The sequence below is a fragment of the Zosterops lateralis genome (genome assembly GCF_965231275.1).
Source record: "Zosterops lateralis genome assembly, chromosome: 6".
Taxonomy (NCBI): Eukaryota; Metazoa; Chordata; class Aves; order Passeriformes; family Zosteropidae; genus Zosterops; species Zosterops lateralis.
Window position 1 is genome coordinate 21,009,018 of NC_139761.1, and position 27,576 is coordinate 21,036,593.

Genomic DNA, 27,576 nt, shown 5'->3' on the forward strand with positions numbered 1-27,576 from the left:
TAAATGAAGGATAAAGCTTCATGCATTTCTGAAAGATATTATGAAACATGGTTCCCTACCAAAGCACAGTACTGGAGCCAAGGACTCCTGAGGTTCCTTGCAGCCTCCTGCTTCTCTACATTTCACAGTAAAATCCATTCACAGCAGCACCAGAATATCAAAAGTACAGTTCTGAAATACCTTGGCCTCCCAGAACAACTACATGAAGAGGCATTCTGGCTGGACTCTGCTGAAGGGTGAAACAAGATAGCTTCTAAGGGAGGAACTTTGGGAACAGCCAACCTATGAAGAAAGCCTGAGCTGAATTTTTACATTATCTTATTACAAAAGGCACAGATGGGGCAAGTGCAGACAGAACATGTCATCTCCTTTAAAGGTCATAAAACAAAACTCTTGAAAAATTCCAGGGCCTCCTGGGTACAGAAAACTTCTTAACACATTGCTCCATTCCAAAGAACCTTCCTGATGACCATCAGTAATTGAAAGATGCAGTTTTGTTGTCTGACCATACAATATCGTTATCAAAAGACCAATTTTTTCTTCCTCTTCCTTTATTTTTATAAAGGTTTTCCATAAAATACAAGGATGGAGCTCAACATTATCATTACACATTGTGTCTTTGTTTTCTATGAGTCAGACACAGTCAAGTCTTTTGCAGACACACACACAATGGTAAATATTTGATCTTTTCAACATGTGCATGTGCCAAAAGTGTTAAAGCACAGGAGGAAAGTAGCTTTCACAGAAGTACTGAAGAATTACAGGGTTTGACCTGTTTGCTTCATTCCTTAGTTATGGCTGCATCATGTTAAACATCTGGGGACAAGCCACATACAACATGTATCATTATTTTAGTATCAAAAAACTCTCAAAAAATGGGAATTTGCACAAAGACTATCTCATCCAGCAACTTCCTCTTGACAGCCATTTCTACAGTCCATATTATCAGGGCAGTTGAAGATACTCTAAACATTTCAGGCAAAAGTGCTTGGAAAGCCCCAGACCCTGAGGAGATATTCTCTGGGATACTCAGCCAGAAACAGGCCATGGATAAGTTAAGTTATCTGGACAAGACTGTTCCTGATAAAGTGAGGAAACACATGAGGTATTTTTTGTAGAACACAAACTTCACTGCTTCTGCAGAAAATCTTCAGCTAACGGATGTAAGACAGACTATTTGGTTTTCAGTTACAAATTCTGTTCCCCTGGGAAAAATTACAAGAGCTCCAGAATTTATACAAATAACCCTAAACTGACGGTTACATGCAGAAGCCATTACCACTGTACACCCCCTTTCAGAGACTAAGACCATGCTCACAGTGACTGAATCCTCTGATGATGGGAGGTTTTCAGCTGCACACCTGATTAAATGCTGCCTTCCAGAATTCTTGGATAACAGGAATTAAATTTTAATGCCCTTAATCTAGTTGACACTTTCTCATAAGCTCTTCCTCCTTCCCTTCTCCTGTGTTATAAATGACCAATTACCTAATCTAAGGTAATGCAGGCTTTGGTCGAGGCTAATGAAGATGCGGTGGGTGAGATCCTGCTTGCAGCACAGTCCCATTAGGAAAGGTTAATCACCTTCTAGCTTACAATCCCATGTTTTAGCTCCAAACAGTGAGGAGGCAGAGAAAGTGGCATCCATCACATTAACCAAATAGTACAACAAATGCCTGGCACTTGATCAGCAGTAAAGTGCTCTCCTGATGGGAAGTGGAAGACTGCAAAATCAACACCAACAGGGACTCTCCAAGGCTGCTCAGGGACAGAGATCCTCACAAAAGAAGCAGGGAGGGGAAACACCTCCAGCTAACACTTGAGATTTGTGCTTTAGAAGAGAGGTCTGCATCTTTCTTCCTTCCTTAAGAAGGAAGTGCATTACACTGTATGTGATTCAATGATACTCCTTTCAAGGAATCAAAAACCTTGAAATGAAATGAAACAAAAACCTGTCTCAATGAAATGTGCATAAGCATAAGCAGCTGAAGGAAACCAGAGAGGAACAGTCCCAACTTATGTAGAATGAAACAAACCTTCAGCTACTTACCATTATTTCATAATTCCAAAGCCTCGGGAACAACCTAGGCAATGAAGTAGTGCTATCTTCTCTCTACATTCACACTATCCATTGCTGTTCAATGTTCATCAATAAAAATAATTTACCTCCAGTGAAGTTAGAATGCACATAAATACAGAGCCAAAGGGTTTGTTTGTTGCATCAACAAGGCCTAACCTTGCATCGCTACACCTGCTTCTAGAGACATCTAGAACTAACCTTCATGACACTAAGTCATTCCATTACTAAGTCCTCACTCAAAGAAAGGATAATTTCTCTTATGAGCTGAGGCAAAGGAATTGTTGGTAGGAGGAGAGGAGACATTCCTAAAACTTTTGCATTCTGACTGACTACAAAATAATGTTGTGTAATTACTAAAAAAAAAAACAGATAAATTTTTTTTGGTTCACTTTTTTTGTTTTGTTGGTTGGTTGTTTTTTTAACTCTGATGATTTTTTTCTAGAATTGTCTTCATTCATTACCACTGTCCACGACCATTAAAATTCCTTCACGCAAACAGTGAAAATCATTCCTCCTCATCCAGAGATGCTCCCAGAAAAATGAGAAGTACTTCAGCCGTGAGACAGAGGTATTGCCTCTTGACTGTATTATATATATATATATATATATATATATATATATATTCATGTCTCCAGGTCACCTTCCTTGCTGGACCTTTTCAGCTTTTAAGGTTCTTTAGTGTCCTTGCCCAGATGACAGAAACATTCTCCCTTTCATCATTTGAGATATCTTGCAAACCCAATTTATGCAATCAAGAATAGATCCCATGATGTCGAAGCTGAAATAGGATCCCCTGAAACTGGTAGCATGTACAGCAGAAGGTAAAAAACAATTTTTTTTAGCTGTGTTTAGTCATGATCAAATTTAGGCTCTTTATAGTTCTAGAGCAACCTGACATCAGTGAGTGCTCCATTTAGTTTGCAAAGTAGGAGGATGTTTCCATGCAGTCTAAACTTAACCTTACTTAAACAATTTCTGCTGCATTTACCAGGCTTCTCTCTACTCTCGATCAATAAATATTCAAGTGAAACATATTATGTTTATTTTTTCTGAAACAGAAAGGCAGACAATAGTAGCAAAATAATCCTCTGCTTGGAATCAGAACAGTGAAGAAAACACTCAGATGGTGATCCTCCTGAGCTGCCCACTGAAGAAAATGCCTACTAGAACTGCCACCAACTCTGATAGGTAAGGGACAAGCTGTGAAAAAATACAAAAGGAAACCCATACAGACAGCTGAAGTGGCAGGCAGAGATTTAAAATTTGATCTGAGTGATCTCTTTGCAAAACTGCAGAGTGTATGTAAGACTGACATTAGGCACAGGAGAATAAGAAATCAAATTTAGGAGTATGAAATTGCTCAATGAAAGGGTTTTTAAAAAATCTTAGAAATTAGCCTTTCAGAAGCTCCTGTCTCAAAATTGCTTTGAAATTATTTTCTAAATACTTAACCCTTTATTTTACTAGAATAAACTTTATTTTTTCTTCTTTTATCTTAAGTCTCATTAATGTGTGTCTTTAGATGAACTAGCCAACGCTGAGCATGCCTGTTTTAAGAACCAGTGACAAACTTGCATTTTATGACTGACTACTTTCAAATACATATTTTCAGGTACTCAAGCTGTGTCTACACAGCCATACTTGTCAGGCAACGTGCAGAGACTCAAAAGGACCTACTATTAATACCTCCTATTGATACAATCCAGTGTAGTTCAATGAACAGACAAATGGGTACAACAAAGACACTAACTCAGGATTGCAGCAGTCCAGGAAAGGGCGTCCACAACACCCTGTGAGTACTAACAAGGAAAAAAGAATTTGCTCCATATAAATTGCAGGGAAAAAGTTCTGTATCTTCCACATGAAAAGAATGCAGTTTAATAGAGACCAGAATTAACATCACACTAAGAGACAGAACCTAGGCATGCTCAGACAGTTCCAGCAGTACTCTGCTATAGGTGGTTTCATGGATCAAAAGGGAGAAGACATTTACTGCCCAGGCCAGAAGGTTCCAGGCATAGGAGGAGAGAAGGCCTTGCCATGCCCTGCTTCTTTAAGAAGACAGTAATTTTCCTTAAGAATGTTTTTCCTTTTCTTTGGTGTGTGAAACAGAAGGTAATTCTCAGGTGGATTCAGAGTTATTAATAATAAGTGTCTTTGGGTGTTGCTGCAGCTGGTCACTGTGATTGCTAGTTTGTATTATACTGTTTGTATTGTATTATCCTGAAATAATAGGATTTCTGCTACCTAAGACTTTCCTATTACAATTAGGAAAATTAGGAAGAGATACTTTCATTATCAGATTAAGGTTTTCAAGAACACCTGAGCTCAAGTTTTGTTTCCTGAGAGAATTAGCACTACCAAAACATCCAGTCAAAAGCTGTAGTTAGCAAATGCTAGAGACCATGAACAATGGCTTAGTCAATTTTATGTTGGATTTCCAATTAAAAAAAATACCATTTCCACCATTTATTCAGTAGCATCCACTTACCTGGAAAACATAAAAATCTTATTCAGCTTTTGACCTGTCTTCTCTGACCACAAGCCTCAATTAGAGCCAAAAGAAGAGAATTGTTCTGATGTTGAAGCTTTTCCTCAAGAACTTTTCAAGATCTTCCGGTTCTTCAAAACATCCCAACAAGTAAGCTTACTTCATACATAGCTATGTACTGGTCATCACAGCAGAATGGCTGTTATTTTCTCAGAGCCTGAGCTATATTTGAACCAGAGGAAGACATAAAACTGGTCCCAAACTAGCTCATCCTCCCTGCTATCTTCAAACTGCCTTTTGAAGAAGAAGCTTCCTTTGACATCAAATAGTCTCAGTACCTTCTATAGGTAGCAGTTCCCAGATTGAAAAGATATATAAGACAGGAGCAACAAATGCCAAAGGAAACTTGGAGTCATTAAAAAAAAAATCTAAGAAATTAACAAAAAAAAAAAAAAAAAAAAAAAACAAAACAAAACAAAAAAAAAAACCCACAAGCAAACAAAGAGCAATGGAAAATTTGCTCCATGCTTACTGGTTTAAAAATTCTGTCTCTGGAGAATTCAACCCCTTCTGCTCTGATGTGTCCTCCTGCTGTTTTAATGCAAGCTCTGTCGATTCACAGCTGCCGCTCTGCACAAGTCCTGGGCTGCCTTCAGAAAAAAACACATGGAAAAGCTGGAGAACCATTTTCCCCACTCAAACAGAAAATCCCAAGTCAGAAAGATGACACCAACTCAGAAGCCAGAAGTCTGCCTTATAACAGCACTAACAAGGTGAGCCAGGGCAAAAGCTGTACTTATCAAACTAATGAGAGTAGCATCAGCTATTTCCCACACAGACCAGGCCCTGCTTTGAGCTAGTCTACCTTACCCATGCCCCTCCATTCTCACCCAAAACGCTCTCAAGTTACTCGTGCATTGCGACCCAGTCTGGTCTCCAAAGCTCAGTACAATCTATATGTAGTAAATATGAATCACTTAATTAGAACACCAAGTAGAGTTCAGTTTGCTAACATGAATATTTTTGAGGAGGGCAAAGCAAGAATCACACTGTATGCAGAAAACACCCTCACAGTGTTATTCATACATTCTTGATCATACTTTTCAATCCCCTAAGCCTTGAAGCCATAACTACTACATCAAGATAAGGCAACCCCAGACAAGGATCTGGGGAGGACTTAGAGACAAAACCCTACCAGTGAAGCCTAGCTTTTATTGTTCGGTAGATTTTTGTGGTAGCGGAGACAGGACACTGAAATGTGATGAGAAACACCACTTCTGAACTTAAAAATCCCTCTGCTGTGTATCTGATGATACACGCAGAGGCACTTCTGAAGTTGTATCTGGGAATTAAAATTCAAACGAGAAAGCAGAGATGAGCTTTGAGCATTGGAACATTTACTAGCATTTTAAAAACTTGCTAGAGGTATCCAGATAAGAAGCTTCTCTTGCCCTGGAGAACATGCATGACATGGAATTTCCATGCCACAGTTCTTGGGGATTAATGTCTGTTGGCAAAAACTGCTGCTTATATCCAAAATGTGTCCCAAGCTAAGGGAGTAAGAAACAATCCTTACGCAATGATGTCATCAATGTAGTTAGGTCGTAAAGTTCCCAAGATAAGTGAAAAGTAACAACTGTGAAAATTGTAAGATGTGCATTAGGAGTCCTACCGAAATTCAGCATTCAGGTATTTGAAATAAAAAGCTGTTGCTGACTTGCCCCAGAATGCAGTTGTTCCACATTAATCAGGACCAGTTGTAAGGAGTTAAAAAGTGGGGAGGGTATCGGCTTCATTTAGGCACGTAAAGATTCGGTACCTCTACTAATCACCTCCACGCCACTTATGGGGATTTGAAACTAGATTCTAGATTTCTAAATCAGGAATCCGTTCTCAGTCAGCACAAAAACAGGAAAGTGCAAGTTCAAGCATTTAAAAAATTGCTAAGAACAAAAGGGAGGTCAGACTGTTCTTTATGGAAGCATGAGGAAATGAGAGGCAGAACTGTGAAGACACTGGACAGACATCTACAACACACAAAGATATGTGTGATAAGCAGGAAGCTAAAATGGCAGACTCCAGGGACACAAAATGGGTGGAGAAGCCTTTCACCCCAAATATCTGATGCTATAAAGAAATAATCTGTTCTACAGAACAAAGGGAAGTTCTCTATCCATGACTTCAAAAAGAACTAGTAAGTTGCTTCTTTTACTTTCCACACAGACAAAAAACTTGCTTTAGCAATCAAAAATCACCTTGGCAAGTTTGTGAAAAGTGACTTTTCCTTTCCCCCAGAAATCTCTTTCTACCTTGTGGCAGTAGATCAGTGGGCTTCAGCCATTTCAAAGACAAGCTTCCAAAGTTTCCTCCTTGCAAAGACAGTACCCTCAGTAGTGCTCTACTCCAAATCTAACTGAAAGCAGGAGAAATAGAACACAAAATAACTCCCAAAGCCATAAATAGGAAAGCATATGGTAAGAGAATAAGAGCAGAACTGCTACTTATTTTAAGTGACAAGATCACATAATTTAAGTTTCCAGGGTTGAAGCCCAGGAACATTTTGCACAAGACTTAAATAAATAAATGTGGAACTAGGCAGACCCCTGCAACATGCAGACATATTCCTGACTCAGCAAGCTATCCACAAGGAACGGCCACAGACAAGAACACACAATCTCAGTTTCTCTGTTTGCTATTTAGCATGTCTGCCCTGAAACTATGGCATATGGAAGCAGCCTCCAGAAGGTTTCCTAAACCCTCAAGTCATGGTAAAGCTGCAGGACTCAATAAATATCAAGGAAGACATAATCTGTAGAGGACTATATAAAGCCTTAGGTGATTTTGGAAAACCTCTTTTTGAGATTAATTTGGAGAGGAGAAAAAGACAGCTGGAAGATAGAGATTATTTCTAACTTCATTTCAAGTTTTCATAATCCAAATATCCACCAACGACCTGGGGAAACTCAAGCAAAGGATGCTTGGGGTCTGTGGGTACACAGCACCATCTCGTGGAGTGAATGAAAGTATAAAAAACCAAGGAATTATTCCAGCACTTGAGATGTCTGTAGCTTGGCTTTTTGACAGGCTGCTCTTCTAGAAGGTTAAAAAATATCTCTATCGAATTTTTACTTTATAAAAAAAGTTCATTGCAAATCTATAAAGAACAAATGAACAACAAACAACTCCCTATTTTTATCTCTCAAACTCATCACCGTTAACATAAACACTGCAGGCCTCTTCATAAATAGAGTGTGGGCAGACAACCATCTGTACTGAATTTTATTTGCCAGCAGGCTTAGCACAGCTGTGAGCACCCTTTTCTTACAAGTCTGAATCTTGTGTACTCAAGGTGGGCAAAAAAACCCAAGTCTACAAATAATAAATTTGCCAGGAATAACAACCTATACTTCTCTCTATTTAGTACTGGAAAAGAAAAAAGCCCTTTTCCATTTAGAACAAGGAGGAAACACAGAAAAGCAGCTACTCCACCCTTATCAGTATTTGCTCCCAAATATGGAGGTATGCTTACAGAGTGTCTGAGAAGGAACACCTTAAGTTACCCACGTGGTTCACATCTTACTGGTTATAAATAAGGATTTCCAGGCACTACTGAAAGCACGAAGACCTGATTCATTTCTACCTTATGACAGGTAGAAATTAATCTGTGCAACAGAAAGCATTTAAGTGTTCTGACTTCTAAAGAAGGTAGGCAAATACAGGGGTCTCTATGCAGAAGGGATGTAGTCGGTCTTACTTTCAGCTCCATCTCAATTATTGTTATACCCAGCTCCTCTTTAGTAAATACTCCCAAGTTTACTCTTAGTTCATCTTGGTCTCCAAGATGAAAGTTGTTTAGAAACAGAAAGCACTATGTATATTGTCTATGCATTTCAAATAGCTCCCATGATTATTTTAGTACAGGTCCCTCAGTTGTGATATTTGGGCTAAGCGTGTTCTCTAATATGCCTACATTAAGTTTAAATGACTTGAACTATCAATATTCTGTGCATATGAGCCACTAGTAGCAATTCCACAGTCAAGTGGGAATCTCTGTCAGGATCCCTTAAGACAAAGCACAGATTTATGTTTCAAGTGCCCATCAGAAGTATCTCTATTTCAGCATGATGAGGTAAGGGATTTAGGCCTCTAACCTCTTCTAAATGGGACAAATGCCACTGGCAACAAGTGTAAAAACTGGAAAGGAAAAAGAAAAGAGAACAGGCTGGTGGTTTAGGTTTTGGGGTTTTTGTTTTGGTTTTTTGGGGGTTTTGGTTTGTTTTTTGGGTTTGTTTTTTTTTTTGGGGGGGGGGTGTTGGGTTTTTTTGTGACAGTACAAACCCTTAACTCCTATGATTTTTGTTTAACAATGTGAAGTATAGATAATTCTGTCTGATCTCAGCTTCCAGCTTTCAAGTAACTATAACAAGATGAATTTGCAGGATAATCTCCGTAGTGCAGCACTAAATGCTTCAGCATCATGTGGCATGTAGGATTAACATGGTGCCTGCCTAGCTCAATATACTGTGCAAATGTGCACAACTCAGCAATAGTTCACACAGGTATTTTAGATATTTATGCATGATAACTCATCTACCAAATGCATATTCTGCACAGCTGACACTACAGTTACAAGACATCAAAATCATGCCCTATTAGGTAACTTTAAATTTTTCTGTCAAATATTATGCCCACTGACCTCAAGATAGATATTGGTATCTCTGCCTATCACACACATGTACAGTCACTCAGATTTTCTCTTGTCCCATATCACACAGCAGGAGTGCCTACAACAATTTGCTGGCAGTCACAGACAGTGCCTCTTGAGCACTTCGGCTCCTTCACAGAGAGCCAGGTTTGCTCAGTTCATTCTGCATTGGTAACACAAACAATCCAGTGTTCCAACAGCAAAGCAGGAAAACTAGTCTTTGCTGATGTCAGCAACAGTGCTGCCTTCTGTAACATGCAGTTGGCTTGGATCCATAACATAAGCCCTAGTGCACAGACACTTTTTGTGACAGTCTGCATATACAAGTGAAAGACACCTGATGGCTGAAGTCTTCAGTAATAAAAAAAAATACCAACATTAGCCCTCTCCAGTATTTTGTGGCTTTGAACTACGAAAATATCTGTGACAGATGAACTGTTAAAGACACAGATGCTTCTAAGGGACCTACAAATTGTATGATGGATGGCTTGTGATATTGCTATCTATCTTCATCATTTGCCTGAGATCAGAGGGCAGAAATGTAAAGACAGAAGGTCATTTAGTACAATCTAGAAAAGAAAAAAAAAAAAAAAAAAGAAAGAAAGAAGTATGACAGATGGTTATGGGAAGCCAGAAAACCTGACACCAGTTTTGCTGTGGTCAAGCACTGCAAATAGGTTTCAGACTAGAGACAAGAGGAAGAATAGAGCCCCAACCACACTTCCTTCAAAATAAATGTTGGAGTTTCTCTGGAAGAAAATATGCTTATATTTGGCAGTTATATTATTAAAGTCAGAGTCTAGTCAAGACACTCTGGTCTAGAGGTCAGTTAAGGTATCTGAGACAGTTACTCAATAGATATGAGCACAACTACTCTCACATTAAGGCTAGAGAAACCTGAACAAAAGCTACAAAGATCAAACTCAGATTTCTTAGGGATGGAGTCATTTTCAAATCTCTTTCTCTATCCTGCTCAAGACCACACTCTCAAGCACTGTGCTGGCAATATCCCGAAAGGCACATCCTAGACTAGGGAGGCCATTACGAGCCCATGCATTTTCAGCACAGAGGTCTGTGAAGAGTTCAGGAATTCATAGCCAGTAGCTTATTAAATAATAAACCTGTGCAGAGGATGATGAACTAACTTAGGTCAATGCTTTTAAACCAAGGTTAGTTGTCTTCTTTCTCAGGTTTTTAAGTGTTTTCTGCTAACTTTTACAATAAATTTATCCTTGTGATGCAGTCAATGAATCCTGAGCTTTGTTTTGAAAATGATGACATCAACCACATCACCTGCTTTTTAACGCACAAAGTTACTCTAAGACTTTCACTGATATATGTAAAATTTTTCTTGCCCTAAGTGTACAGTTTTTGTTGATTAAACTACCACCCATGAAAAATTTTCACCAGATCTGTATATGCCCAAGACTTTGAAATGAACTAATGTTCACAGATTTGAAAGCTTTTTCATCTGCAGACAGCTGTTAGCTAACTGGAGTTTCGGTTAACACATTCCAACAGAATTCAAGTTATATGATTATTCTTAGGGTTTTTTACTGAAAAGCCTAATTCTTCCCACAATAGAGAAGCTATTTTGTGTCCCAAGGTCTCCAAGGACAGCAAAAGGCAACTGAAGTCCCAGACTCCTCTCCCAGCATTTGACAAGGCCTCAGATGTCAGTACACAATGAAACACCTCCACAAAGATAAATTAAATCCACCAAAATGTGCTCCCCTGCGCAAAGCTTGTTTCACAGGTACCCAAGCAGCCAATTTCAATCTGCCCCTCGGGGACCATTATTAAGATAACTGTAATTAAGGTTTTTCATCTAATCCCCAATGTTCTACAGCTGAGATTATTATACCAGCTCCTGAGTAACAAGATTTCAACATAATAAAGCTATGTCCCTATATGCAGCTAAACTCCACTGGAGATCAATAGTAGCCTTCTGTCAATGACAGGAAATAATTAGTACATTAGGCAGCTTGGATAGTGAACAAAGAATCTCCTTCAGGACCTCTGACTCCTCCTGCCTTTGTTTTTCTATTAACAATTTCCATTGCAAAACATCGAATAAGTGTGAAAGATCTGTCTCTTGATGCCTACTGAACCCAGCTTCCTCTCTTAGGTAGCCCCAGACTTGCAGACTCAAAAATCAGCAAGAAGAAAAAAGTTTAAAAATTCTAGTACTGCCTGACTCTCTCTACATATTGGCATTCTCTCAGCTATTCACACTGTAAATATTTTATGACATAGATCTGCCCACCTTAATGACTGTAATCTTAAAGGCAGCTTTTAGTCTAAGGTATATAAAAACAATATATATAAATCTTAAAACAAAACAATTAGGCACATTTGATATGTGGACCATGAGAATACCAAACCAGATTTTGATTGCAACTACTGGAATAAATCAGAAGTTACTTCACTGAATTAAAATAATTACTTTGTATTTATAAATATTACTTCAAACAAAGTCTAATCTGTAAAATAGAAAAGATTGGCTTCAATCCTTATCTATTTGTTCTCACCCAATAATCTAGGCTCCTCCTTGCAAACTGTTCTCTATGTAGACAGCCTGGGAAATAAGCAATAATCCCCTTGAGGACCCTCTAGGAATCCGGAGTCAATACAGTGTGTGCTGTGGCAAACAGTTCTATGCTGTCTGGGAAAGCACCAAGTGAACTCTATCCCATCTCGTTAACACCATTGCACCCCACTTAACACACATCAGATTTAGATCAATGGCTTAAAAGCACACATATAAACTTACCTGAGTGCTGCAAAGATGGGAGGGCATACAAAACCCAGATGGGACAAAAAACAGATTAAGGATTATTCTAAGCAAGTCAGAGCTTCCATCCAGGACCATAAGCCTAACACGGAAATCATATTTTCATAATCCACAGTGTGACTTACAACAGACCCATAGGGGATTGGAGGGAATGATGAAAGCCAGCTGTGTGTTCACCTGGACTAGTGACTGGGTATCCTGTTGCAGATCAATTGCAACAGCTAAAAGACCAAACAGATTTTGCAAAGGTTTTTTTTCCCCTCTCTGCAAAAGAACAGGTACTGTCTGCATACCATATGGCACTTGAAATAACTCATGCTGATGAAACCATAGTAGGTGTGAGATTATCAAAAGTATTTGGACAAAACATTTGAGGGCAGAAGTTTCATAGCATTGTGTGTGTGGGAAAATCCACTTAAAATAAAAGTACTCAAGCTCAGGGTGATTTTTGCCTAAAAAATCCAACCCTACATACATTTTTCATCATTTTCCAAAATCAGTTCTGTACCATCTTCTGTGAAGAAGCTACTGTAAGAAGAAAAGAATCTTTAAAGAGTAAAATTGATGTTTGAAGACTTTTGGTATTTTTCTGAGTTTTTACATTAACTGCTTCTTGAAACAAATGTGCAGGATATTACAAAGAAAATGCTAAATTTAAAATTAATCAAATCTTTGTTGCACTTGACAATTTAGAACACTTAATTTATTATCTTACATTCAGTCAAAAGATGTGCTTACAGATCAACATCGACAAATGGAGCTTGGGGTGACAGAACAAACAGAGACTCTTATTCTGCTGTACAACATTTCTGTTTCTGCTGCCAACTTACATCAGTGTCTTATCAGTGATTACACCCTGGGTGTGCCATTACTGAAGGAACAGTTTCTGAGGCCAAATCTCTTACTGGGCAAAATACGTAGGTCACGGTACCACTCGCTCAGCTACTTTTAAGATGAAAAGTGAAAATTATTGCCATGACTACCAAAGAGTATCAAGTTAAAGAAAAATACTGTCAAAGGGAGCAGAGATCATAAGGAACAAAATTATGGCAAGAGCCTTTTGTGACATGCTTATGAAAATAGCATAGCTGGTGAGCAGCGCCAGGAAGAGAATTAACTGCTTGAACTGCTCAAAGGTTGATAACAGAGGCTGTAATTACTCCCACCTGTAAAAAGTCTCTCTCCTTCCATGCTATTGAAGTCTGTAGCATGGCTGGACCATAGCTTATGTGCTGACAGCAGCCAGGTGTGCACAGATATCAATGACTGATTACAGCTCTCATTCTAAATGCTCCTTCTGCCAAGCTGTTGAAGCAATCGTAATTAAATTACTCGCTAGAGACCTAGCTGCATTTTGGGGATCACAAAAGGATAAAGCTGGCTAGCTTTCACTATTAAAAAATGGAGACACTTTCATGTCAGGGCACCTTGAGAAGCTGAAAGGTGTAGAAGAAGCAATTTCAAAAAGCACCTGTCACTCAAATTCCCTCTTTCTCCCCCAAAACAGGGACAGACAAATTTCTCCCCGTAACGTTGACAGCACTGCCCGATCCAGATAACTCCCAAAGGGAACATGGGGCAAACAAGCTCTTGATCTGCAGTCTGATCTGATGTTTAACAGCTGTTACTCAGGGGAGGAGAAGTGCCTTTCAGTACACTGAAAACAACGAGCATTCTTAAATCACTGAAGAGCTAAGGCAATTATGTAGTGGGCTATGACTAAGCATCAGAAAAGGGTATGGTGCTTTAATAAGAAGTAGCACCAGATCCTTGCCCTAAAGATGGTACATTTCTTGGCCCTGCAGGGCAAATGAAAATAAACAGCACTAAGTAGGATGAAAGCAGGGTTCACAACCCAAGTCACATTGGTACAATTTACATCAGGTTCTAAAGTACACAGTGGCATTTCACTTCTTTTTTATCCCTGTTCTCAGAGGATAAGGTCACTCACTGTCAGAAGACACCAAAGGGTTAAGTTAGAAACTCAAAATGAGCCATCAGCCAGAAGGAACTAGTTACAATACGTGAAAGACCACTAAGTAAGCAAGAACAAAGCATGAGGAGAGAACTAAGAAGTAGGCAGAGTGTCTGACCTGTTGTAATGAAGTATGATTCACTCAAGATAAATCAGAGGTGACTCTTGCTTCATGTAGGATGGATGTCTCTGTAGTATCAAAAGGCAAATCCCCAAGCATGCTGATATTTAAACAGCTGACTGGTTTAGCCATGCATGACTAATGAAGTCTATGCAGATTTATTTTCTACACACTAGCAACCTCTTGCTCTCTGACTCAGTAAGTGAGTAAGTTGGGCACATTAGGAACAAACGGGTGATAATCGAACATGAACAATGAAGAATGTTGCTGTAAGTAAATCAAGCTGAGTTTTTGGCATTGACATCAAAGGAGGTCATGAATTCTGGACAAAAATTGGCCCAGATAGTAAAAACCACAAAATACTGAGACAGATTGAATAGGGTTCATCTCTCAACTGGGGGTCTGAATCCTGCAATGGAGAGCACAAACTGTAACTGCTCAGTGACTCACAAAGTTTAGGGTGCCAATGGCTCATGAGCACATCAGAATAAAGCCATCATCATAAAGGAAGGGTGACTTATTTAGCCATCTGCCCTGCTAGTAGTAGTCTCTTCTAATGACTATTCAGCTATGCTATTAAAGCAGGTGTGAGGGAAACCAGTTCTGCCACTGCAACCTAGTTTACAGACTATGCTCCAGAAGCATCAATGCACTTTCATACTCATTCACTTACTTTGTAGGGTGCAAAAAAGAAGGGCATTAATGAAGAGGGAGCAGGGGCCTGCTCTGACAGCCTTGCTATGTCACACATCTGGGGCTCAGGCCAACTTCAGTTCTCCTTAATCAATCAAAAATACTCTCTGCTTTACTCTAAAGTATTGGTCTTAGATATGTTTTGCTAATTTTGATATCCTTCCTTTTATGTCAAGTAAAAAAAAAAATATTTTGGCTAGTAAGCCTCACTCACTGTGATTACATAACTAAAGTTATCAAAAGCTCTTCTTGTGATGGTGCCAAATTAATGAAAAATGGAACAAAGTAACCATAACTCTCTTTCCCTCTAATCCTTCCCTCCTCCAAACGTTATTCACATAAAGATAGTAAAAGCATATAGGTTATGCATCACATGGAAAGAGATTGGGAAAAAACCTCCCAACTTACTGCACAAAAAAACCCCAACAGCCCTGTATATTTCTTCTCCCCCACAAAATAAGCATCACTCAGCCAAGCAATCTCATTGGAAGATTACTTATCAACAGGATCCTTGAAAAGCATGGAGATTGGAGGCATATGAAGATACCAACACAAGAGGACAAAAAGCTTTGCCTGCCTTGTCTCTTTACTAATCAAATGGAAAAGTTGGTTTTAAACTAGGTGTTTTTAAACTAGGCTATTACAACCCAAAGTTTATAAATAAATGGATAAATAACCCCTCTAAAAAGCCTATCAATAGTCAGCAGATGGATTTAACTGTTTCAACAACAACATAAAACCTGTTTCAAAAGATGTTTTATACTCTGCATTGCTGCAAATCATTGACTTTTCACAGGCAAACACCTCCACTACTACATACTTGTGTTACCTTGGCAATTGCTCTTGGAAAGCTTGACCCTCAGTGTTATTCATCTGCATGAAGCACTGAGTAAAAAGCAGCATTTTCTATGATCTAGTTTGACATGGAAATACAATTTTCATTAGCTAGATTGCCAATGCCTCTTCTTATGCATTCTCTCTGTGCAGAAAATGTTACTGTTTGATCAGAGAGACAAGAATGTGAATCAAATAAAGAATCCGTAAAGCTGTTCACAGACAACATTTTAAATACAGGTCACTGCTCAGGTAGGTTGGAATGCTTAACTACCATGTTTTCATCTCATATCATGGTTAACATTAACAGGATGGAGTTCACCCCAGATGCAAGACACTTCACTAACATTGTGGGTTAGCTGTACTTCTGTTACGTTACATGCTTAAAGCTGCACATTTGAACAGTCTAAAAAACAGCTTGGCATGCCAGGGTTGTTTACCATTTCTAATATTAACTGCAATACACTGACTTCCTACATCTTAGAGTAGTATGTAAATTCTTAAAATAGGCTGAAAGCCCACATTTATCAAATGTGATGCTGAAATGATTAAAACATCTATAAAGATTGAAGATTATAAACAAATTCAAGAATTTGAGAATATATTTTAAATGGCACGGAGAATAGAACCAGTATATCCTGAATGTGATTAACACTTCTATTTCTACCTTATATTTCAGGTGTTAGTACTGGCCAGTGTGAAGGGTAAACATCTAAATTCACTTTTGTACAATAGACCTTCTCAAATGAATTTGAGGAGAGGGGTGTCTGTGGGTTATTCCTGTGTTTTGGGTTTTTTAACATCGATACAGCTGTACAAATCAGAATGAAGCATATTAAAAGTGAATTTATGCCCCCATAGCTGCCATTAATTTCTTATTCTGAAGAATCTTGATTTCTAAAAGTAAAGAACATCTAAGACAGCTACAGACAAACAGCTAAAATTAAAGGCTATATCATCATTTCCACTAGGAATTTAAATCCTTGTTCTGCTAAGCAATACTGGTGAAGGGATAAAAATGTCTATAGGTTTACAAAATGTGTCTGTCACCTCTGAAGGGTAAAGGGGAACTACTGGTGCTTCATCTTCACCCTTCAGAAACAGCAGTTCCAAGCCAGTTGCATCTGAATTAGGAAGCTTAATGCCCTAGACCTGGGACAAAAACTGAAAAGGAAAAACATACTGGCGGACCAAGATTTACTCAGCATTGATAAGACTGAATATCTTTGCAAAGTTTGCTCTAGAAAATAATAAAAAACCCAAACATAAATCACACCTACCAATAGTTAATTTGGGATAATCTAGGAGATCATCAAGAATTATTGAAGAGAACACTATACTTTCCATTGATCTATCTCAGAGGCATAGAAATATTCTTCATCAAACACATGAAAATGCAAATTTCCACTGTGGACACTTGATTAATAGAAATAGAAAGGCAAAATACATACAGTAAGCCAGCCTTTTGCTATCGTTTTAATTGTGTAAAACTTGACCTGTTCTATTTACTTCAATACTCCATATTTACACCAATGGGAGACCATCAATTGCTCATAAGGTAGAAATAGCCATCTACTAAATTAATACAATGAACTGCAGTGGCCAAAAAACCATTATACCAAAGAGCCTGATGCATTTCAAAATAAAAGGCCTCAGGTTACACAGAAAGTATCTCCTCCTCCTCCTATTACTTGAACTAAAATACAGTCTAGAGTATTTCCTTCACTTGATAGACACCTGTACTGATTAGCAACCATATCTAAAAGGTAGGAAGGAACAGGACTTAAGCCTTGTCAACTACATGCACACAGTGTATCCTAACTGTATCAGGAAGTCAGGAGCAGAACTCTGTTTCCAATGTTGTGATACATGACAAAGACAAAAACAAACAAACACACCCCACAAAAAAAAAAAAAAAACCAACAAAAAACGTTATACGCACTTTTTGAAGGTCCAGGATGAAGTCTTGTCATGTTCCAGAAGGAGTCCACGCAACTTACCTTTCCAGGTCATTTTGAAACCCACATCCTTCCACATGCATTTGTAAATTACCAGCCAGGTCTGGTAACTGGAGGCTGGTTCCTATGCTGCCCACAACACCCCCACTCATTTCAAGCTCCCTTCTCTGCATTATTTCCAGCTGCCAGCTCTAAAAAGCAGCAAGAAATCCCCAATTATAAACACAGGAACCTGGCTCTTCCTGATGCTTCAGGGCTTGTTCTATGCCATTAGCAACAGCTTAACAAGGGCACTGCAATATTCTGGAGTTGTGAAGCCAAACATATTAGAAACAAACCCCACAGTATCAATAATACAAGAGATTTCCTGGATATGTATTTAAATGCAACCCAACAGAATTCAAAGTAGTGTTTCTTTCACACGTTTGTGTGCCACGCTTAGCAAGTCTAAACTGATTGACTGAACAAGTAGTTTGAGAGTGGGAAAGTGGGTGTCCAATTGATAAAAGCAAACCAAAACAAAAATGCAGAAAATTGGCACCAGATCTTGTGAATCCAATATGAAATGTTTCTTCTGGACCCAAAGGAAAAATTCTGAATTCCAAAGCAACCCAAAACCAGACATAGCATTAGAGTCTATAAATCTGTGTCAGTAGTACCTTGTTTATACAGCCCTTGTCAAAGTATGAGTGCTGATAGGCCTTTCCAATATCTGTTTGAGAGAAATATGCTGGAAGAAATGGGAGACCAACACAGACAACACTACATATTATGAATGACTCAGAAAAGTGGGCATTTTGGCCTTCAGCAGAAATAGATTGTCACCATATGCTACACATATGTGTATGACAAGCTTAGCTTGTCATATGTGTCATCAATTCAGTCATGTCTCAGAGTTTTAGGGGAAGGGTTGCAGATATGACAGTGCTGTGGTACCAATATTGCATGGACCTTGCTGGTACCACTAATTAAGTCTACCACAAATACCTTGATGAAAAGCAGGTTTCTTGGGGTTTAAAATTTACAGTCAATGAATGAAATTATTGAAGCCTGCTGTTATGCTTATTACAGCACTCATGATGTATTCCTTTGTTCCCTGGCTTGGAGCAAGTGAGAGAGAAGGGGCAGTCACCTCAAATAAGACAAGCAGGCAAACAGTAGAGCTGAAGTGATCTGCTCCCTCCAGGCAGGAGCAAAGGCCAAATCATGATGAGCAGAGGGAATGTCAAAAAGCTGATTATCTGCCCTCTAAAGGCAGACTTAAGGGGCCTGTTCAATTATTTTATCAGCGATCCAATGTTTTGAGATTAAGCAAATCAATACAGCAAGAAGCACAACAGTTCTGCTGTGTATTTAACTGATCACTGCTTTTAAATGAACATTCTTGCTACCACTACCTAGCATTTCAGCATACAGCTAGTATTTCAGTAGAAGACTACCTAGAACACTACTCATTTTACATGCATTCCATGTCTTTTTCACCAAGGTTTGAATGAAAATCTCAAAGCATAATTCAGTACACAAAACCTAGACATTTTTTACCTATTAAAATATTGCATACAGTATCTGCAAGTCATTCCTTGTTTCCCTAAATCAGGAATTCCATTAACAGCAATTACCACTATCAGACCAATAAAGTTAGCTTCCAAAATGAAGAGGGAAAAACCAAAACCAAAACCAAACCAAACAAAAAGTTGAATTGCATATTTTCATTTTAAGGAGAAAAAGAACCCAAAAAAACTGCTATAGGCTTTAAAGAAATTTCCACCAAAAAAAGTTTGGATTTGATACTGGGAAAGTTGTATAGCAATTGAAAGAACAATAAATCATGTTCTCTGTGATCTCAGAGAACTCTATCAGAACTCACAGGTCACCAATGCACTGAAAAGTCTACTTACGATCATTACACTGGCTCCCAGAATATGAAGTCATGGAGCAATCACAGGTGAAGCCTTCCCATTGCTGATTACAGATGCCCTGGTTCGCACAGGAATCTTCCTGGCAGGTTGTACTTGGTCCTGGAGAAAGGATGACAAGAAGAGAGAAATTAAGCTGAGAGAATCCCTTTGGCCAGGCCCTCAAAAGCTTCAATTAATCACTAGCATTACCATCAGGATCCTCATGCAGAAGAGAGAAAGCACTAACCAAACACTGTTCCATTTCTGGACGTGCAAGAAACACGGGTAAAAAGAACACAAGGACAAGTGTACACCTCACAACAAAAAAGCAAACTGTAACAAGAGTAAGGAAGAGGGAACAGCAACATATTCTCTCTTAGGCAGACCTAACTTACATGTTCCCAACTTGCTCAAAGAATTTTACAGTAAAATAGGGGGTGATGCCAGGCCAATAAACATGGCCAGGTTGTTGTGCTCCTCTAGAAGTTTCATCCCCTTATAGAAATGAAAGCTAATTAGTAGGCCCATGAACAATGCCTCATCATACCCAAAGAACTCTGACAATGTAGATTCAAACTGAACTTTTGAAGCTTCAGCTGGCTACAACTTGACTTCAGAGGTTAACAGAAGTCAGCCAAACAAAAAACCAAACACTCTGACCCATTACATAGGTTCCTCTGGAAACATGCTAATAAAGTCCTAAGTAGGGCATTACGTTTATCCACAACACTTCTCGTTTTGGATTGCTTTCCATGCTTTTGGTGGAAGCAGAGAAGGAAGCAGACATTACCAACAGAACAGCCTTTCATTGTTCTGGGATTTGCAGCTAAGAGTTGCTATCCTACTCAGATAAGCCTTGCAAAGACAAAATCCAAGCAATAGGCAAAAAAGTAATCTTCAGATCAGAGAGACTCTGAATGACAGCTACTATGTCATCCACAAGGAGGTAGCTGGATTCTGAATCATCTGAGAGGAGGAGCGAAACTGCAAGTCATAGATTACAAGAATGTGAGTTTACAAGTTACTTCCTGGGAAAGTATTTTACATTCAGCATTCTAGACAAAGGTATGTTGCTCCTGTTGTGCAGAATTTTAAATAAAATGTACATATAAATTTGACATACCTACTATGCTATATCCTGTATGTGTTGGAAAAGAAGAAACTAAATAAATAAAGCAGATAATAAAGGATCAACTGGCTAGGCTGCCTGAGATCAGTTCATTAACCACTTCCAGTCTAGGAGAATACTATAAGGACAAAGTGACAACTGTTCAACCCATCTCAGCATCTTTCTTCACAGACTTTGCTAGCAACAGCAACTCCACAAGACTCAATCCTTCTCCTTATTTCTTCATCACATCAACACTACAATGTGTATTTTATAGATTAGATAGGACAGACCAAAGTGGAGACAGCATTTTTAAATATTTTAATAGAAAATGAAACCCTTCAACCTCCACTGGACACCATCCATAGTAATTTCACTAAATCCCACCATTATTCAGCATCTTTGATACTGAGACTGCACACTTGGGCATTTCCATATTTACAAGCCCTTGTAGAACCCACATCTATCTGGAAGTCCCATGTCAGGCCATGAGCCACCTAACAATTCAATGACCAAGCCAGGAATGGACTCTTAAAGCTTTGATGTAGAGTTTATGCTCTCCCCACCAGATCATCTTTCCTCCCTGAAAGAACAGAATGGATGAATTTCAGTAGTTTTTCAGCTATCTGCTTTTCTTTACATCTCTCCTGCAATGAGAATGAACATGTGGCTCAGTAAGCAGAGTTTGACTGAACATTAACAAAAACCTGAGTTTCTTCCAGAATTTATTACACTGTTAAAAAACCAAAACCAAACAAACCCCAAAACGTCTAGGCAGAAGCAAAAAGTGTGGCTAATAGAAGACGACAACAAAACTCCTGAAGGAAAGTTCACCTATTGAAAAGAAGTGACAGCAGCAACCCCAGCAAGAAAACCCCTTGTTGCCACGCTGAAGGAAAGTTGAGCAGCACTTTTCAACACTTTTCTCCTCCCCTCCACCTCTTCTTTCCACCCACCTGACTCTCATTTGCAGCCATATGAATCCCAGTGGTCTCAGTGGCACAGTGTGAAATTAACAGATCACTTCTAGATTAGAACAGAGCTGACAGACTTTTCAGCGTGGGCCAGCAGGCACATGTACGTACAGGCCTCCCTCCTGCTTTTACTGTTGTAAAAATCATGGAAATAAATATATATACATGTGCACCAGGTTGTGGTCTGATACTTGCTTCAGACTTACTCTGGCCAAGCAAGAGAAAGGATAACATTTAACCATCTGAAATAAAACATTAGTTGTAATTTTGCCTAAAATGTCTAAATTATCTGAGGATAAGGAATGAAGAAATGATACCTCTCCTGCACATTACTATCCCACTATCTAACCTCTAACCTCAAATATGAATGTCAATACTCCTAGAGGCATAAACAAGCAAGACATATATACCTATATTTTAAAAATTAAGCCAGAAACAACTGTGACTCTATGCAAATTTGCTACAGCATCGGCTATAAAGACCATGATATAGAAGCAGAGCAGAACACCATTTTCAGTGTTTCTCCACTTTTCCTTCATTCTTCTGAGAATGCTTTAATTAGTAACTGGACTTGAAAATGGGCATATCCTTTGTCTAGATGCTGCAAGAGAAAGGACTCTATTCAAGGAATATGACTGCATGAGGCCCAGTACCTGTGGCTTGAGGTCTTCATATGACAGAGCCCAGAGAGTCAAAGTACTTTAATTCATGGCCTGTATCATGGTATCTGAATTGTATTTAACAGAAACCAACTGTGAAGCTGGGAACAGCACTTTCAGCAGCCAGAGGGAAAAAAAAAAGAAAAGAAAAAAAAAAAAAAAAAGCACAGCAATGAGGAATTTTGAAAGCCTGACAATACCACAAGGAAGCTTGAAGCCTGATCTGCCATCTTTAGAGTCAGTCGTGACAGCACAGCATAGATGCTGGGTACTTGGCCCCACTTCTTAGTACTATGGGCCATTTGAATCATAAAAGGATCTTTGTCTCAGAGAGTTCATCTACTCCTGCTGCTAACAGTCATTGCCTGATGTCATAATCCTCTGTGGCAACAGAATTTTCTTCAGAGCAACTAATAGGGATGTCACAGGGAATTATGATTTTGGATTAGGGAGCAAAGTGACAGAAGCACAGGAAGGATTATAAAACATGAAGATTGTGTTACCACGCACATGCCCTTTAGTGCTAACGAACAAGGAAAGAAGATGACAAACAACTTATATATAAAGCAGTAGAATTGTTTCTAAATTACCAGTGCCATCAGGACTCAGGTCTATTTTTAATCTCATTCCTCTGGCAACACTAAGAGCAGACAAAGTATTTAAAAGCAAAGTTTCAGAACTAGTCTTCACATAGTAATCTGAGATACCTCTGATTTTTTTGTCTGTTTGTAGCTGAGCTTGGTGTATTGCTCCTTTGTGCCACATGCACAGTGGAATGAGGAGTAAGTGGGCAGTAGATATCAACTAAAAGTGGAAAAGTTCCCAGTGTGGAAAAGCAGTCCTGCTAGCAGAAGCATGCCTTGCTGTGTCTCTTCCTGTCCAGGCTAAGCCTACTAACAGAGGCATCTCCTTTGGAATATAAAATGGCAACCAGGATTCTTCAACAGTATCCTTTTTTTTCTTTATGTCTGCACCTCTAATTTTTACTGGAACAGATCAGTATCTGAGGACTTGCAGGACTGAGATTTGTTGGGAAGGTCTCCCTCCCCGGGAAAAAGACCAGTACTACACTTTTCTTCAGCTACCTATCCAGATATATTGTTTGTTTATTAGTTTTTCTACTAAGTATTTGAAGAAAATCACCTTTGAAGAGTGTAATAGCCTGACCTCATGTCTGTAATTTGCTTAGACAATTTACTTTGTCCACCTACTTTCCTACAATATCAGTTGTATGGCACATTTCTCTTCACTCCAAAAAATTTTTTTAAAAAAATCTACTACTGCATGTTGCTAAAATTTCCATGTTTCATTGGCAAGAAAAGTCATTCTTTCTGTATCTTTTGAAAGGTCTTTGCAGGAAAAGGAGCTTGAGAAACAAAAGACAGTATTGTATTTTTTATTCTTTCAAGTTAAATGTGGAATCAGTTTATATAGCAGCTGTAGGATTATAACATAACTAGTTCATGTTTTGATCACAACTAGTAATAAATATAAAGGTAAGCAAACCATTATTGGTCTTGCACGTAACACCTTCCTCCACTCATCAAAAATTCACTCTTTTTGAAGGGATTCAACCATTTGTGTTAACGTTATTGTTTCTATATGATGAAGATCAGCAACAGGGGAAGTTCAATGACAATATGGTTCCATTTTCATTCTTTATCTCCCTAAACACTCTCATCTCTTCTCCTTGTATCTTCAGAGATGTTAGGAAGCAATAGGAAAGTAATATACACAAGACATCTTTACAGCTTTTGCAGAGTAAGGTGCTTCTTTAGTCTTATAGTTCCTAAATTACAAATGCCATCCAGCACTGAAATATCTCTACCACTACAAGTCAGACATTACAATCAATTTACACCTTTGATAAATCTACACTCTACTTCTGTCAGCATTCCTCTTTCATAACCAGAGACAGTCAGCCACTTTTAATTCAATCTGCAGTAGCAGTTCAGCTCAGAGAGGCATCAGGTCTTGGAAACCATATGCACCAGGCAGAAAATAAACCTGTTCCAGGACTCACTCCTCCTGCAGGTTAAGTAGGAAACAAAGTTATGCCCAGTAGTTTTTCAATGTTAGAATAATCTGGAAAATGAGATTTTTTTAAATGGGAAAAAGTGAGTAAAATTAAGTCTGAATCTCATGGAACCATCACTTTATGGGATGGACCATACCACATATACTGTAACTGCCAAATACATATTGGTGGTAGATCAACGCACACTTTGCACGAATGCAAGAAACTAAATTATAGTCAGGGTTCAGTGCGTGATTCAGAAAGTTAGATCCTGTATTTTGAGTCACAGATAGCAGAAAGCAGGAATATCACAGACTAATATAGCAAACCAGAAGCAGAAACCAAACAGATTTTCAAGGATTGCAAGGCCAGCTCTTCAAGCTCTCAGTTTCATACTTTGTTAAGAACTCATCATCCCTTTCATCACCTAAATAAGGTTAGGCATCTGTCAGGTTCCATATTTAAAGTTACTCATTGTCAGAAATAACTCAAAAGCCAGCATTCTTCTGTCCTATGGAAAAATGTAGCCATTTTTTTCAGTGCCTCAACAGAGCCTGAATACTTTACCCACCTGATATAAGTCACGATGCTGAGTCTTTTTGTTCCAAGTAAGTGGAACAAATAAGTGGCTCGTCTGAAAACTTCAGGAAATGGGACTAGTTAAAATAATAAACATGCACGAATTTGCTTTCTCCCAAAGAAAGCACACCTATCTCAAGATTACAGAAGTAGGGAATCAAGCAGGAAGGGCAATCCATAAAAATGGATCTGCAAAGTGGTGGGATTTCCTTCCCCTTAAAGAAAGCTGGCATATACCTATCTTCCTCTCTCTTGCCACCCTTCCACCTTCCATTTCTAAGTAACCTAAAGGGTCATAAGCAATGTACTTATACACATGCTGGTGAGGGAAGAACAAAAAAAGGCCAAAAGATTAAAAATCCCAACCCTAGAACAAAAAGTCTACTGCATAAAAGGGAGTATGCCTGCACACAGAATGCAACAAGGGACAGAGAGATGCAAATGAAGCAGAGGAAGCAAACAGCATTTGGACATTCAGACACAGAAACTAAAAGCATAAAGGAAAATTGAAAGGGCTGTACATAAACAAGAAAAAAACAGAGTACATTGGAAAAACATCCTTACTCACTGCAAATCACAGCAAAATAAAAGAACCACAGAACTGTCTGATTTGGAAAGGACCCACAAAGATCATCAAGTCCAGCTTTTCAGTATGAGGTGTCATGGTCTATCCTGAAACAGCCAAACTTATTTAGCAAAGGTTGGTTTCCTGAAAAGCCAATAATCAACTTTATGCACTCAAGCCAAATGTTTCCCCTTAGGCTTCAATATAATCACATGTCTCTATCTGAAGGGCAAAGATTCCTACACAGTTAAGACCTCTGTAAAAAAATGAGCCTGAGATGGAATAATCTTCACAGCTGTAATATGCCTGTGGTTCTGAGGACTCTGGAAAAATCAAAACAATAGATCTCTTTGTTCAAGATCTTCCTGTTTGTGATGCAGCCACTTCAATAAACATCAAGAATCAAGCTCAGGAATCCCTGAGCATGCATTCTGAACTCTGATGGACACATAACTAACTACAGAGAACAGTGGCTGTGGCAAGAAAGACACAATACTTGCTGATGTCTAACGTGAGTCCCAAAATAATTGCCACAATTTGAGTGGATGACATAAAACATCTCAATCCTAATGTTATTTATACTCCAGTCTTTTTCCAGGACACTTTTTTCTCATAACAATGGTCCCGGTCCACATATATTTCCTATTTTTTTTCAGGTCTCATCTTTTACCCCTTTCATTTACATAAACTTCCGAAATTCCCTAGGGGTAGCACCTCTCTATATGACTCACCTCTGTACAAAAGAGTACTTCAACCTTTTACAGTTGGGAACAGGTCAGAGATGCCAACAAAACGTAGTTACAGTTAGATGCTCCACATGCATAAAGCAAAACACATCACATTAACTTCTGTCTACCTCAAGGCTGTCAATTATTTTAGATTCAATGTCTCATATGGATCCAATTGCTAAAATTATCTCAGACTGTCAGTATCATTACCTGTTGGGTGAGAGGGTATCTCTTCATATGCTCCTGTCACCAACTGCTACAGTGATAAACTGTTTGCCTAGTAAAACATCATTATTCCTCCAAATTTATTTTTATTCTTTTCTACTGAGCCACAGAACATCAAACTCTACTTAAAAATGTAGATGATATCCTGAAGGAAAGGTAATGGCTACCTGCCTATACCTGGAATACAGGACGAGAATATTTTAATTTGAAAATGGCATGTATTACATTAGATGAGGTCAGCAATATCCTCACAAGTAAACACAGTGAATAGAAAAGGAGTTTATGAATCATGTGATTAAAGCTATAAAACATTAATTCCAGAGATATGTAAAATGTCAGGAAGTCTCTGTCTCAGAGGGTGAAACAGGAACATCTATGTTTTGTCTCACAACAGGACCTTAGATATAAAGTGGCTTAGACATAAAATTTGAAGGTGACTATGATGATCCCATAACAGATGCCATCTGTGGCTTCATGACTGCTAAACAGAGACACATTTTTCAATGTCTCTGATTTCCCCTCATACCTGAGACCATTATCTCCTTTTCTATTAAAAAGAAGGACCAATTTTTTAACTTTCATGGCATTCCAGAATAAATTAATTTGTACTCTATATTGCAGTCTTTACAGATGAATTGGGAAGTACACTTTTATTATCATATTTAAAAGGATTCACATTCAATGCCATGGAAAACATCTCTCTATTTATACTAGTATCAAAGACCTATTAATTTCTAATAGGCATGTTTCCTTACTTATGTCCCAAGCAAAAAAAAGTTTACAGGGTCTCTGGGAATACCTGATTTTCTTCTTTTTCTCACAAATGCTACTCAACCTACTGCCTTTCTCAAATAACTCCTTGATCTGGTGACACAGCTTCTCAACAAGGACACACCTTCTGCAGAGGAGATGACTCGGCCCCAGTTTCTCGAACAAGCACCATTCACTCTGTACCACCAGGGCCCTGTAGACTTGTCATGAGGTCTCTTTGGGGGAAAGCCTCTGACATCAATGGTGCAGCAACAGCCACTGGGGAAGGAGCTTTGTGGCACAGAATAAGTGTAATGTTGGCAGCACTGACTGCTGAGGCAGGAGACAAGGCGCCTCCTCATCCCCCTCAGTGTTAACAGTTGCCCCTGTGTGCTGCTCTCTGGATCTGCTACTGTGCTGAC

At 38.8% G+C, this 27,576-nt stretch overlaps 1 protein-coding gene across 5 annotated transcripts in view; it reads right to left on the bottom strand.

The window, feature by feature from the left end:
• Positions 1-27,576, bottom strand: part of NRXN3 (neurexin 3) — a gene marked incomplete at both ends in the record, with an annotated part of 894,319 nt that overhangs the window by 493,319 nt on the left and 373,424 nt on the right. For all 5 annotated transcript variants that reach the window (XM_083864468.1, XM_083864470.1, XM_083864472.1 and 2 more), the window contains one exon: positions 19,550-19,669. In XM_083864468.1, the coding sequence (XP_083720594.1) occupies positions 19,550-19,669 (120 nt within the window). The remainder of the gene's footprint in view (positions 1-19,549; positions 19,670-27,576) is intronic.